Below are 13885 nucleotides of genomic sequence, written 5' to 3'. Positions count from 1 at the left end.
TCTGTTGGAAGTATAAGGGAAATCAAGCCTACTTGAAGTAAATCAATTAAATACCTAAGCCTTACTACTTACTTACTACTACTTAAGCCTTACTACTTACTTACTGATTTTACTGATATTGTAGTACAGTATATCAGCTATCTTTAAAAATAATGTCATGGGAAGGCAAAGAAAACACAGTAAAATAGTTTATAATAGCATGTGTTGCTTTTTTAGCTAGAGAAAACTCAATCAAAAATTTGATACTTCACTGCAAAAGAGAAGGAGTAAGGCGATTTTTATTCTTTACTTTTTAAGTGGAATTATCACTTTTAAGGCACTCCATGGCGATGCTGGACTAAGGTCTTCAGGATTGGTTGCATTGTTAAGGAACTTTTGCAAGATTGGACTTCTACCTTTTACTAATCAAATTCCATAGGACACTGAGACACTGACAACAGCATTTGCTGAACTGAAACCAGTATATAGGACTTCAAGGGAATTTTAAAAAGAGGTCAAATTTTTTTTACGGAGTAAGAAGGAAACCCTGTTTTGTAGATTTCTATATCAAAGTGCTAAATGGAAGTGTGTTACCTTCTCTGTTTCTGGTTTATATACAAGAAACCTGTTTATCTCAGACAGAATCATTTGTTTCCAACTGTCATTGTATTACATATTCATAAAAGCAAGAAGCCTTTAATGTTTGAAGTTAGGCAGAGAAACATTTCAAATTTAGAAGTTTTTTCTACATCACCTATCTTCTATTTATTATTTCTAATTATTAATTGTATTACTTATTACTTTTATTTAATTGATAGTTAAAATTACTTGCATTAATTAATCAGTATTGTAACTATGTTACTAGAATAACTGGAAATAATTTAGAATTAGAAATCATCTTATACTTATTGCTCATTGCTCAGTCATATTCTAATCATAAAAGCTAAATTTCTTAAGCTATTATCTGGGTTAAAAGGTGTATGAGAAAATAAACCAATGTAACTTAAAAGTAAACTTGATTTGGGAATGTACGTAACAGTGCTTCTTAGAGTAGCAGATTAACAAAATGCTAGTTTGAACTTGGTCGTTTATCAGCATTCAGTTGTGAACCCAAGATGTCTCTCCGCTTGTGTCCTGGAACAAGAATTCTTGTAACCTGCTGTTACCAGGTACATTCTCAGTTTTGACATCAGCAGCACAGTGTGAGTTTGCTTGGAGTTCCCTTAATGTAACACCTCAAATCCAATACTATTGCCTGTAAGAGGAATTCTTTTTTTTTACAACTTTTTTTTTCTGTTCCCCCTCACCTTTCTTGACTATCAGAATTTCCATGCAAACTGCTCAGACAATGCCATTTTAAATTTACTCTTTATAGTAGATTAACACAATGTCATTTTACGACAAATTTTTTTTTCTATACATGGGACCAAAAATTCATACTTCTTAATTTACTAGTGGACTAAAATTTGTCCAAAAGATTTAGCATTTTGGCATTTCAAAACAGGAAGCAAACACATCACAGGATTAATGGTGCCCAAAATTAAGCAAGTTAAGGTATTTTTCATTAAAATATATAGTGGGTAAGACTATAGCAGCTTGCCTCGTAGTAGAAACACAAAGATTATTAATCACAGGCTTAAAGGAAAATCTGAGAATGCCATTTAAAACTACGTTTTTCTCCTTGCATTTTCCTCTTTTAAAAGTACATCTTGTAACCTTTCATTGATTTGCTTTATTTTTGAGATGTACATTAGAAATTACTAGCCTGTTCCTAGTGTTCTCAAAAATATGCATTTTTTCCTTCTATCATGCATTTAATCATCCTCCCATAAAAGCAAAATTGCCTTCTGATCAGCACTTATACTTTAGTATTATCAAGTTTTCCCAGCCACAGGCTAATTGTTGTTTCCAGTATGCACCAGTATGCATTTTAATTGTTTTTCTGTTGAAATTCATCAGTGGAATACAAATCTACTTACTGCAATCTCCAAGACATAATAGTAATGAATGTTCTACAAGCTGAAAACTAACTAAAGAGATTATTTTCACACCTCAAACGCATACAGACATCTTTACAAAAGGTGTTACCTGTGCCTGTCACTAGATTTTCAGAGCATTCCATCCTCTACCCTACAGACTTCAAACCTATAAAGAAATACTTCACAGTGCAAAGCAGTATTATTGTTAAAGAAGACTGTTGCTTTATAAACTAAATTCAAAAGCTATTAAGAATAAATTGTTTCACTGTTTAAAGGGGGCCAAAAAACCACAGATCAGCCCAGGCTAAAGGGACCATAAGAGGCTATCTAATTCCTCCTAACCTTTTGTGGAAAGGCAGCCTGGATGAGATTATCAAGCATCACTGTCTGCTGCATCTTGAAAACCTCCTGTGATGGGGACTTTACCACATATCCTGGGGAAGTTGATCCAGTGAATCATTCATCATTATAAAATCATGCTCATTGTAAATCATTCTCCTTGAATCATTCTCATTGTAAAAACAGTTATTTCTTACATAGAGAGGAGACCTCCCTCACTACAACTTGTATCCACTGCCTCTAGAGAAAAGGAGGGTCTCCATACTACCTGCATGCCTTTAAGTTTTGGAAAACCTTGTTGAGGTCCCTCCTGAAAATTCTGTGGACTGACACGAGCTAACTTTTACACTCTTTCTTCAAATGTCAAGTTCTCCCTATCCTTGACCACCTTTATGGCACTCCTTTGACTCATCTTCAGTCCATCCACATCTGTTTTGGAACTGTAGGGGCCAGAACTGGGCACACTACTCCATGTGCAGTCTGACAAGCGCTGGTGAAGTGGGATGGTCACATCCCTCTCTGTTAGCAGTGCCCCCATGGATGCATCAGGATCCACTTTGCCTCAGTAGCTGCAGCAGTCACTGCTGACCTGGTGTCTGTGTGTTGTCCACTGGGACCCCCGGGCTCCTCTTGGCAAGGCTGTCCCACAGCTCATGGGACCTGGCCTGGCCAGGCTCTTTGGTTTTGTGCTCCCAGGTGCAGGACTCTGCGCTTCCTTGGTTGAACTTTACACAGTTCTTGTGGCCCGATCTTCCAGCCTGTTCATATCTCTGTAAGGTGACTCTCCCTGCTGATGAGTCCCCCTCAGCACCCAGTTTAGTGACACAGCAAACGTGGTGAGTGTGCTTTTGCTCCCATCATCCAGATCATTCATGGAGATGTTACAACTTGGAGCCTGGTACTGATCCTTAGGGGGCCCCACTTGGACAGGCTGCCAGCCTCAGTAAAACAAGCTGATCACCTATGAGATGATTCTTGCTCATCTCATGGATCACCCCCATCCAATCTATATTTGACATTTGTCTAGCTGTGGGACATATGTCAAATGCTTTACTAAAGTGCAGGCAAGCAACATCCACTGTTTTTTCATTATTGACTGAATATGGTAATTTGTTTCAGAAAGGTGATCAGGTTAGCCTGGCATGATTTGGTTTTGATAAATCTGTGCTGGATTTTCCCAGTCACTTCCTTCATTTAGTTGGTAATAGTTCTTAGGAGGCTTGTTCTGCCACTTTCCCAGGGACTGCAGTAAGGATACTAGGTCTTTTTTTGGGCCATTCTTATAGACAGGTATGAGATCTGCCCTCTTCCAGTCATCAGGTATGCCCCTTGATCTCTATGAATTTTCAAAAATGATAGGACAGTGGCCCTGCAACACTATCAGCCACTTCTGCTGATACTCTGCTGTATATCCCCTCCTGGGCCTTGCATTTATGTGGGTTGAGCACTTTGCAGGCCAATAGGTCAATATGTCTGTAGTTGTCAATACTGATAGGTCAATATGTCTGTAGTTGTAGCTGCTTGATCCTGGGAGCTACGGTCTGGTTCTGGCCACTCCGCTGAACAAGGAGGAAAGAAGGTACTGAGAAGCTCTGTTTTGCCAGCATTATCTTAACTTTTTCCCCTGCCTGGTCTAATAATGGGCCATTGTCTTCCCTGGGCTTCTGCTTAACTGCTGCCTTAGGTTGCAAGGCAAGATGTAAACAAAAGTATGTATTCTATCACCATCTGTTAAAACCAGGTGGGGCAGTGTTCTTTATCTCTTCCATGACTCACCCCTGATAACTCCCTCGGGGCCAGGGGGTGGGGGCGGGGAGGTGGATATCTTCTGCTAATGGGCCATCAAGCCTCACTGCATGACTGATAAAATTACGTCATCCCACTGTGAGATGCTCTGCCCAGGGGGAGGAACCAAGCATTCTACACCTAATGGGCCACTGGTACTTGATACTGTTTTGTGTCAGTGGAGGCAGGACAGACAACAATTCCCCTAAGAGTGCTGGGCTATTAAATTAGTAGATATTAACTGAGTACTATACGCATTCCAGCATTACTGACTAAAGAAGAAAGAAAAAAACATCAGTGGCACAGCCTACAGAAAAAGAGAATGTGACAAACGTATTTCATCTTGTGTAAGATCAGACACAAACGTGTTTCATCTGAACACAAGAAATTATTTTTTCTGGGCAATAATTACTGAAACAACTTCTTCAGGGATGTGGCAGAGTTCCAGTTGCTGGAGGTTTTTAAGCTGCCGTGCAAAAGGGTGTTAGATAATCTTATCTAGGCTCCCTTTTCTGCAAGAAGTTGGACTGGATGATCTCTTGAAGCTCCATCCACCTGAGCTGTTTTATGATTCTAAGATAGTATGGATTTCTTAAGACAAAGATCAGGTAACTCTAGGGATAAGAAAAATAAAAAATGCAATAAATTTTATCTAGAAAGGAAACAACCATGTATCTGTAAAACATTTATTAGAAATGTTAACAAATTTTCCTCTTTTGATTCTTCATCTCTGGTACAATTCTTGCCATGACAGTCAAGGGGAAATATTACTAGAATAATGTCAGAATCGTTTATGATTTATGAAAATAAGCCTTTGGGAAAAAAGGCCAAGTTTAACATACCTGCCACCTACATTTATACTGACAATTTCAGAATAGCCTAAAAAAATTAGATGCAAAAAACTTCATTCAGTTGGGAATTGAATTGGGTGCCTACTGCCTTTATGTCTGTGGAATGTGAGCTAGAGAACATCTGAAACACAGGTGATATGAAGACAACAAAATATATACTCGGCGTTATCTTTCAGCAGTCAGATAAATTGCTTACTAGGAACTGAAAAAGTAAAGAAAAGATACATTTTTAATCAGCTGTCACAATTGGACAACCCTTCAAATCAGAAGAGGGGGCCATTAATGTATTTCACACTGAGCTCTACTGGCTTCAAAATCAGTGGCATAAACACAGAACTTTCCAACCAGAGAAATTTTTATTTCTATATTGTGAAGTATTCTACATGAAGAGGAAAGACTTTGTTGTTGGTTTTGTTGGTTTGGGTTTTGGTTTTTTTCTCTCCAATAGGAAACAGCAGAAAAGACCACCTACCATTAGAGAAAAACTGAAAGGTGTTTTGGCATACTTCATTATTAATGCAATAATTAATATGCATATAAATTCTTTAGGGACTTGCTTTGGCAAATCATACCTATGCAAACTTATGCATGTTTCATACAAAAAAAACCTCAATAAACCTCTGGATTGAAGTTGATTTTAATCATTTACTGAGCCTGAGTCAAAGCAATTACAGGGAAAAAAAAAGCCCATTAGAAACAGTTTGACAACTTACTAAGTAGACATCCAAAACTGAAGCATTATCATTTTCCATTTCCAATGTGCTCTGTTCTGAAGTCAAATAGATGGCACTGTCTCCCAAAGTGAATGTTGAACTTGAAGGTAACCCTTTACTGCAAAGAGAAGGGAGAGTACAGTCAACCAAAACCCCAAGTTACAAAGCTCAGTCATAACTGAAAATTTTAAAATAAGTCTCTCTATTAAACATGAAAATCTTCAAAATACTTGGAAAAAAGGAATGCAAATAAACAAATATGTTGGCAATGATTAGATAACAGGAAGCTCATATTTGACTAATTGCACAATTTATTTTCGCATTTACTAAAATTTTATCAGAAAGTAATGCTATTACTGAGTTTCAATATTTATTTAATGAATTAAACTATGTCACAGTAAATGTCACATAATTACATTAATCTCAAAATGCATTATTTCCACATTACGCATGGTGTAAATTTTGGCAGCATTTTGTAATTCAAAATGGGGGAAAAAAGAGTAAGCAATTAGGCATATTGTAACATTAGTAACATTGGATTTTTCCATGCAGACACAGTTTACTAGCAGCCATAAGTTCAGAAGGAAAAGTGGGAGAACAAGAGTATATTGTAATTAGTACACCTATGCAAGGGAGTGATGTTTACAGAGCAGGTGCATTCTATTACTTTATTCATTGATTGATTTTTTGTTCTCTGCCTTACAGAAATAATGTGAAACTGCAAATGCATCTCCACACAAATCTCATTTTGTAACACACTTGGTCAACAAAGCCGAAACTCTCAAAGGTGTTTTAATGGACTCAGATGTCCCTTATCACTTATCTTACTAGCTGCCAGAAATTAGGCTCCAGGCTGCCTTGAAAACTCAACTGTCAGTTCTGCAGGGACATATTTTAGAAATTCTTACCTGTTTATAGACAAGGTGAAAAGCCAAAATTCTGAATTTTAACTTGGTATGGAGACATGGTTACAGCCATCAGTCCAGCTATGACTAATTTTCCCCTCTCTTTGTACTATTTTAAGTATATTTCAGATAGGACAGAACTTCAGAAAGAGCAAAACTAGTATGCACAATTCAACATGCAGAAACTAGCATGTAAAGTTGAGATTCAAATGCTCAACAAAATAATGAATCAATGTCATACTGGAACAGGTCTTTACATTCACCACATTACATTCCTTTTATCATGTAATGCACTTGACATTTTTTCAAAAGCAAGACTATTTCTCTTGTACTTGGATGACCTAGGTCCCATTGACTTAGCATTATTCTCATATGTGTAACTTGAATTCTACTGAGTAGTGTAAAAGAGTAAAACCAAAAATCTTGTAATTAATCTCTTAACAGCAATACACATGCTGTCAGCAGTTGGTAACTGAAGTTCAAATTTCTTCAATAGCATTATCATAGCTGCATTTATTGCCAGTTTTAATTCAGCCTGATTTCAATGAGATTGGTAAGGCAAAACGATATTGGGGGTGGCACAGGAAAGAAGTGAAATCCCCTCACACACAGTGTTTCAGAAAGAGCAGTTTAAAGGAACAGAGTTTTAATACAGTTTCTACAGTGCACTGAGTTCTCATCCTTAATTCTTAGGTTGAATAAGAAAAACCAAGCAAAAAAAACCCCAAAAAAAACCCAAAAGAACCCAAACACTTTTACAGGTATTTTCTTGCATTCAGTAATGACCAGCCATAAGGAGCATGCTCAACTATGCTGTTGCCCTCCTCTGGCTAAAACATTCTATTTGATCTTGGTTCTTAATTAAGAAAGAAAAAAAGAAGCAAAAATAATTCCATCATTAGAGAACTGGGAAAGCTTTGTTTTACTTTAAGCAACAATTATACGTTGTTTCAATCATAGTCAAATTTTCTTTCCCATGGGGATACCCCCAGTGACTCAGTGCATCTGTTCATAGTCTTAGAGCATTCAAGCCTTTTTCTTCCACCCAATCATGAAGCATGTGTGAATTTAGTCCACTTTGAATCAGATTCAAACAAAGTTGTCTAAGCTTCAGAAGCTAACAGTAGTGTCTGGACAGAGAGAACATTGAAATTTAACACACAAAAGTTTGTTTATGTAGAACACCAACTGGCAAAAGGGGTGCTTAATATTCCTTACAACAGAAAAAAAACTATAATCCCTGTCACTGGAAAAAAATAGCAGAACAGCATTTTAAGGTCTGGATGCTTCAGGAAGCTTGACTATGTAAGAGAACAAACCCACAATCCCTCAAAGCCTTCCAAAATTCCAAGTGGTCTCCACCAAGAAACAGCAATACAAAGGTAAGACAAAAAATTGAAAAATACATAGATAAGAAAGAAAGAAGGAGAAGGCAGAAGTCCAGACTACATATACATCTTCCAGAAATGAGGTATAGAATGCATAAAGAGAAAGAAGAAATAGATTTCATGTAGATTTTTTTTCCTTAGGCTCAGATGTATCAGAAGAATTCAGCAGTCCTCCTTATATAGATCACAGCATCTTGGCATTGCTCTTAAGAGGGAGGTAAAGCACCCCTTTAACCATCATGGGATTTTGTTTGGGTTTGGGACTGGAGAGTCCCATGAGACCTGCTGAAAAATATATTGAAAGAATACTTTCTATATTCTTGGGCTATTTAAACAAGAATTGTAAAACATCTACAGTTTGAAACATTTTGAAATATTTTAAAGCAAGTTTCAAACATTTCCAGAAGCACCATTGACCTTCTTCAGCTCTTTGCAATTCTAAAAGCCATGTCAAGTGAGACAAGAGTCACAGTGCTTAGGGCATTCAGATTTGTCATCTTTAATTTAATTCATCAGTACTAAATAGGAAAACTTTTCCTGGAAGAGGAAAATATCTGTTATCACTTCTGCTATAAAAATAATCCCTAATATAATATGTAAGTATTACATTTCCTAAGATAAAACAGATAAACCCTTTCAAAGAAGTAGTTTTGGACTAATAATTACATTTTCTAGTGGAAAACAGACCCTTTAGGTACTAAAATATCTCTGCACCAAATATAAACCTACTTGAGGAATAGAAAATATTTGAAAATTTTAATAGAAGCAATAAATTGTCAATTCTGTTCTTTTACTAAAGGAATACTTGAGATTACTTAGGATAAAACCACTTGACTGAGAAACAGCTTCATGGAAAAGACACCAGCTGTCTTCTGACATACAAGAAGGCCTACATTTACTGAACAGCATATGTCATGATTGTCTTTTTTTTCTTTTTCCTTCTGTTTTTAGATCCAGTCCTTTTTGTGCTGAAAAATACAGCCATTTCCCCCTCTCCATGAATCTTTCATTTTTACTAATTCCTGTTCACACTGTCTGGATAGCACCTTGGGTTTCCTCTACTTTTTCAGCAACTGAAGAATAACTTGGTGAAAATAATCAGCTTGCAGCCTGGAAAAACACTCCTAATAAGTTGTATGTTTATGACTGCTCTCTTTTTCACTTTAATCATAAGTCCCTAAACACTTCTCTGCACTGTATACCAATTAGTTATGCTAGTTTTAACCTGCACCAAGACAGCTTTACAAAAGCCCTCCTCACAAGACACAGCATCAAGAGCTGGCTCCACCTCAGCAAGTCACCTCCGTCTGCTTAACCTCAGCAGCAGCAGTTTCTCCCTTTCTACCCACAGATGCTGAGCACTCTCAAGGAGAGAGGGTGCTGATCACCTTTCTTAAGTTATAAGCCATTTGCCTCTCCTTGGGGAAGTATTACATTGGATAACAGAGGGTAATTCTGAAGAAAAAACCCAAATAGAAATACGGTGTGTGCTTCAAGGTATCGAAAAGTATTATTACTCTCTTTTTAATGAGGAAAATAATACCATCTGTTTTCTAAGTAGTATGGGCACATACTGCTCATTAGTAGGAGTCAAGGAGATGTACAAATATCACATTATTACTAAGCACACAGGACTCTCGTTCTTTATTACCTTAAACCAGAAATTTCTGACAGGTTACAAGCAAATTAATGTACTCTCTACCTTGTGCTATGTTACTTTGAATCACAATAAAAAAGCCTGATGAAGACGATGCCAAACTGTAATTCTAATAAATAACAAAGCACAATGTCATAGTCAACTACATATTTAAAGATTGAAGGCAGGCTCACATTTGTAAACAAATCTTTAATTCAGGCTTTGTTTCAAAGACTGCTCCAAGCTTTCTGTTTTATCAGAGACAAATGGTAAAATGATGAGTCCTGCATCACATAATTTTCTAATATTCAAAAGAAGAATTCTGGCAAGAAAAAACTCAGATCTGACTCTACAATTCACTGCATCATTGTAGCACGGGGGTTTTTTGTGGGTTTATTTCCCTGCTAGCTTTTTTTATGAGAGGACTGAAGTTCCTTGAGTGAACCACAAAAACATAAGCAAAACTTTAGATGTATATATTTTTTAGTGCCAAGAAGAAGGAATGACCTCCCTGAACTGATGCCAAAAGAAGTGGGCACAAAACAGCAGGTGCCCAGAATCTTATGGAAATTAGTTCATTACTGAGCATGCTTTGCAGCTTTCTTAACTCCTAGCTATGACAGGGAAGCTAATCCTCATGAATTGTACATACTGAAATTGTGACACACACAACTAATAATGAGAATTAAAAACTGCCTCCAGGCCCTAGCTGAAGAGGGCATACCTAGACCAGCAAAGATGTTAGTTGGTAAGCCCGTATGGCAGATCTCTTGGCTACAGTGTAGATGTTTTGGCAGAAGATGTGGAGAGAACCACACATCTGTGAATGCTGGTACCAGGTCTAATTTGTCAGAGAATGTGGCCTCTCATGATGATGAAGTCCATACCAGGACTAACAACCTGATTTTTTAAGATACCCATGCTAATCACATAGCTGCCTTGGATTAGAGGTTATTTAATTGACTGCATCACTACTGGGAAGTAAATGAGTCTAGATGTGCAATCATAGTGTAGACCTGCTATTTTGGAGTATGTTTACAGTACAATATAGTAGAATTACTTATATGTTTTCTTTACAGTTAATTTTTTAGAGAGTAAGGAATATTTGAAACACCTTAAATCTGAACTCCTAATTCAGACAACTTCACCATTTGCTTTTCCTGACTGATGCTGATACAAAGCAGTTCTGTATTTTATTTGATGCTTAAAGTACTCTATAACTTTATTTCTATCAAAGAAAAAACTTTGTGAAAGATCATGAATATTGAAGTCCTATAGGTAACATAAGTTGAAGTGAATGAGATCTATTTCTACTAATGCTTATTCATCAGTAGTTTTATTTCCTAAAGCTTGTGCAGAAAAATTTTTGTTCTGCAATAAAAACTTCATCTTCATTACACCCCAAAACATGCTTCATTCCAATTTTTATAGCAAATTATCAGGCATATAGAAGATGCCACATCGGTGAAATTTTTTTCAACGTAATGGAAGTGGAAGCTGTAAATATCACTATCATCGAGTAATGCTGCAAGTCATTTTACTTTTTATGTAACTACAGTTGTCAAATATTTAACAGGATGTAAAAACCTACTGTCTCAAGATTGCTTTTAAAATAACTTGATTTTTTGGGCAACATGCAGTTTACAGGAAAGAACTACATCTTGGCACATTAGTGTGTTTGTCAAATTTATACATTGAGGAGTTCAGTCCAAATTTTTCCAAACAATATTCAAGATGCTTGAATTGCTACCCTTCTTGATGAAAACAGGCAAAGAAATGGCTCAATACACTGTAAAGAGATCTGCAAGCAGGCAAGGTGACACAACACAGCACACTTCAGGTTCACAAGGGAGCATACAGGCATCTACAATCTCCCAGCAAGATGTACCCGCTTAAGCATGGTACTGAACTGACACAGCTGAAATATATTCAAATACAACTCAAATCACATTTAACCTGGCTCAATAGCATCTGCACAACTTTTCTTAAGACATTCCTGTTTTTATACTTCCGGATTAAAATCAAACAGGCTCTAAGCACACCCGTGGATGAAGTTTCACAGAAATTTACTTCAGAAAATGGTTGTTATGGAAGAATTTAAAGCAGACCATTCAGTGTACATTCACTGTACATTCAGAATAAAGAACAATTTTTCATTTTCCTAGCACATCACCACTTTCTGCAGCTGTTTCTGTCTACAGCCAAGTTATAAGGACTACTTCCTACCCTGACCTTATGGTACGGTTTAAGGCCCAAGCAAAGTTTAGATATTCAATTTAGTTTTGGAACATGAAGAAAAATTCATATAACATTTTTCACCACATTTATGCTTTCTATTTCATGATTCCCAATTACAATATGTATAATTACAAACAAATACATTATAAATCCTACAAGCTTTTGGCACCCCTCCTTCACTGGAAAGGTTAAAGACTGAGTTACAGAGACACTTGCCCCTTCTGTTTCTTATTTTGCAGAGCCCCCGTTTGTCGAGCACAATGTTAAACTTCTAGCAAAACAGAGGAAAATTCTCTAACATATAGGATTCTAGCCTTTACCTGCTAGAATAGAGTGTAGGTTGATCACGTTGACAGTGATCATCTGCATTCAAGGAAGAAGAAGAAAGTGTGGTTGCCAAGGAAGCTGCTTCAAACAGAGACGGAGTGCCTGGCACTAGATCCGGCTGGTGGTGTGAACCTAGTGCTGCATATGCAGAAATAAAGAACAATGTTAACAAACTTAATTTTAAATTTAGCCCAAGAATCTTCATGTAAGTACATCAAGTCCCATAGTGCCCTCATAAGCTTCTTGAAGTTTCCTAATGTTTGAATTGATGAGATGGTATTATTCATATGCCCAAACCCACACTCTTTCATATTACAGAGTGAATTTCAGCTGCTAACAAGTACATTCAGCAGAATACAGAGTAACTCCAAAGTCAAATATTAAACAGAGGTATGAGTTATGAATTCTTCTCAGTCTGAGGACTATTCTCATGCTACCCAGGGCTCATTTATCAGATTGGATTAGGTAATTGGCTCTGCTTTCATCATGGCTTCAGGCAAGTTCTGAAAGGGGCAAAGTTGTATCTCTTAAAAAAACATCTGGGAACATGAACTGAGCTTCAAAACACTTAATGTGATATGCTTCTTTAGAGGTCAGTGAAAAGGATAACATTGTCTCTGGCCAAAATTTTCTACCTGGCCTGAATACCTTTTTTCAGGATGTCCTGAAATCTGAAAGTTTAACATCATACTATGAACTTTGGTTCTGACTTTGTCTTGCTTCTGAAGGTCCATCTTGACAAATATTACTAACTACTCTCTCCCTAAGAATAACCTGACTCTTATTTTGAGAGTTTAGCCATACTAGTAATGTTCTAGTTACAGGACTTCTAGAGCTTATATAAAATTTTTAATAACATAATTCAGGTTGTTCATTTGAAAGTCCGTACCTTCTTCATCAAGGCTGGCATAACTTTGTCCTTCAGCAAGAATGCCATGCTTTTCATCCTTCCACTCCTGGCTAACTGCACACACTATTTCTTGTGATGCTGCCTTTAGGGCTGTGATGGAATTACACCGTTTCTTTGAAGGTGAAGGCTTTAGAGCTGCATTACCAAATGAACATAGATGTTGAATGATGTCATCTTATCTCCCTACACATCTTTAACAGCAAATGAAAAAGTAAGCCATATAGAAAATAAAGGTTTTGAATACAGATGAAGAACATATCCAGAAACCTACTTAACAAACATTACATTTAAACTAGGTATTGTTATTTCATCTGCAAGAGATGCATTTTTGTCTTTTTCAGTTTCTTACTGCTTATTATAGGACAATAAGGCAAGTCACTGGCATCACTGATTTAAAAAGCTTCTATGGAGTACCAGCCCATGTAATCAGAGACAGAACGATACAGAAAAAAAATCCAGAAAATACAAAAATGGAAAAGACGTTTGGAGTATTCGGAGAGGTTATGATCTCTTTTTTGAGCTGTTAACTACTTCTATGTAATGCTACTGAAGAATTTCCACTTCAGACTCATCTGTCAAACATTTATTTTCGGATACAATAAACACTTCCAAAGTCTTGATGGCCTACACACTCAGGTATCAGCACCTCTTTTATAAGTCTTAGCAGGCCCTGCCTATTTAAAAAGCATTTTGAATCAAACTCTACAACTGATCATTGGCACTACTACTGAACTGTGACCCCCATTCTGTAGTTCTTCTCCGTTGCCAGCTATTTAATTTAGTGTTTTTCAGCTGCTGGCTGCTGATCTCCATGCATTGGCTGAAAAATTACTTC

The 13885-nt window shown here is 36.8% G+C and overlaps 1 protein-coding gene across 3 annotated transcripts in view; it reads right to left on the bottom strand.

Moving 5' to 3' along the window:
- Positions 1-13885, bottom strand: part of PIP5K1B (phosphatidylinositol-4-phosphate 5-kinase type 1 beta) — a 96408-nt gene that overhangs the window by 4191 nt on the left and 78332 nt on the right. For all 3 annotated transcript variants that reach the window (XM_071424922.1, XM_071424921.1, XM_071424923.1), the window contains 3 exons: positions 13030-13185; positions 12134-12278; positions 5647-5764 (listed from right to left, as the gene is read on the bottom strand). In XM_071424922.1, the coding sequence (XP_071281023.1) occupies positions 5647-5764; positions 12134-12278; positions 13030-13185 (419 nt within the window). The remainder of the gene's footprint in view (positions 1-5646; positions 5765-12133; positions 12279-13029; positions 13186-13885) is intronic.

Source organism: Agelaius tricolor, unplaced genomic scaffold, assembly GCF_023055355.1.
Source record: "Agelaius tricolor isolate 1412-34295 unplaced genomic scaffold, bAgeTri1.0.p SCAF_4, whole genome shotgun sequence".
Classification (NCBI taxonomy): Eukaryota; Metazoa; Chordata; class Aves; order Passeriformes; family Icteridae; genus Agelaius; species Agelaius tricolor.
Note: the sequence above shows the minus strand (reverse complement) of the source record. Positions and strands in the feature narration are given on the sequence as shown.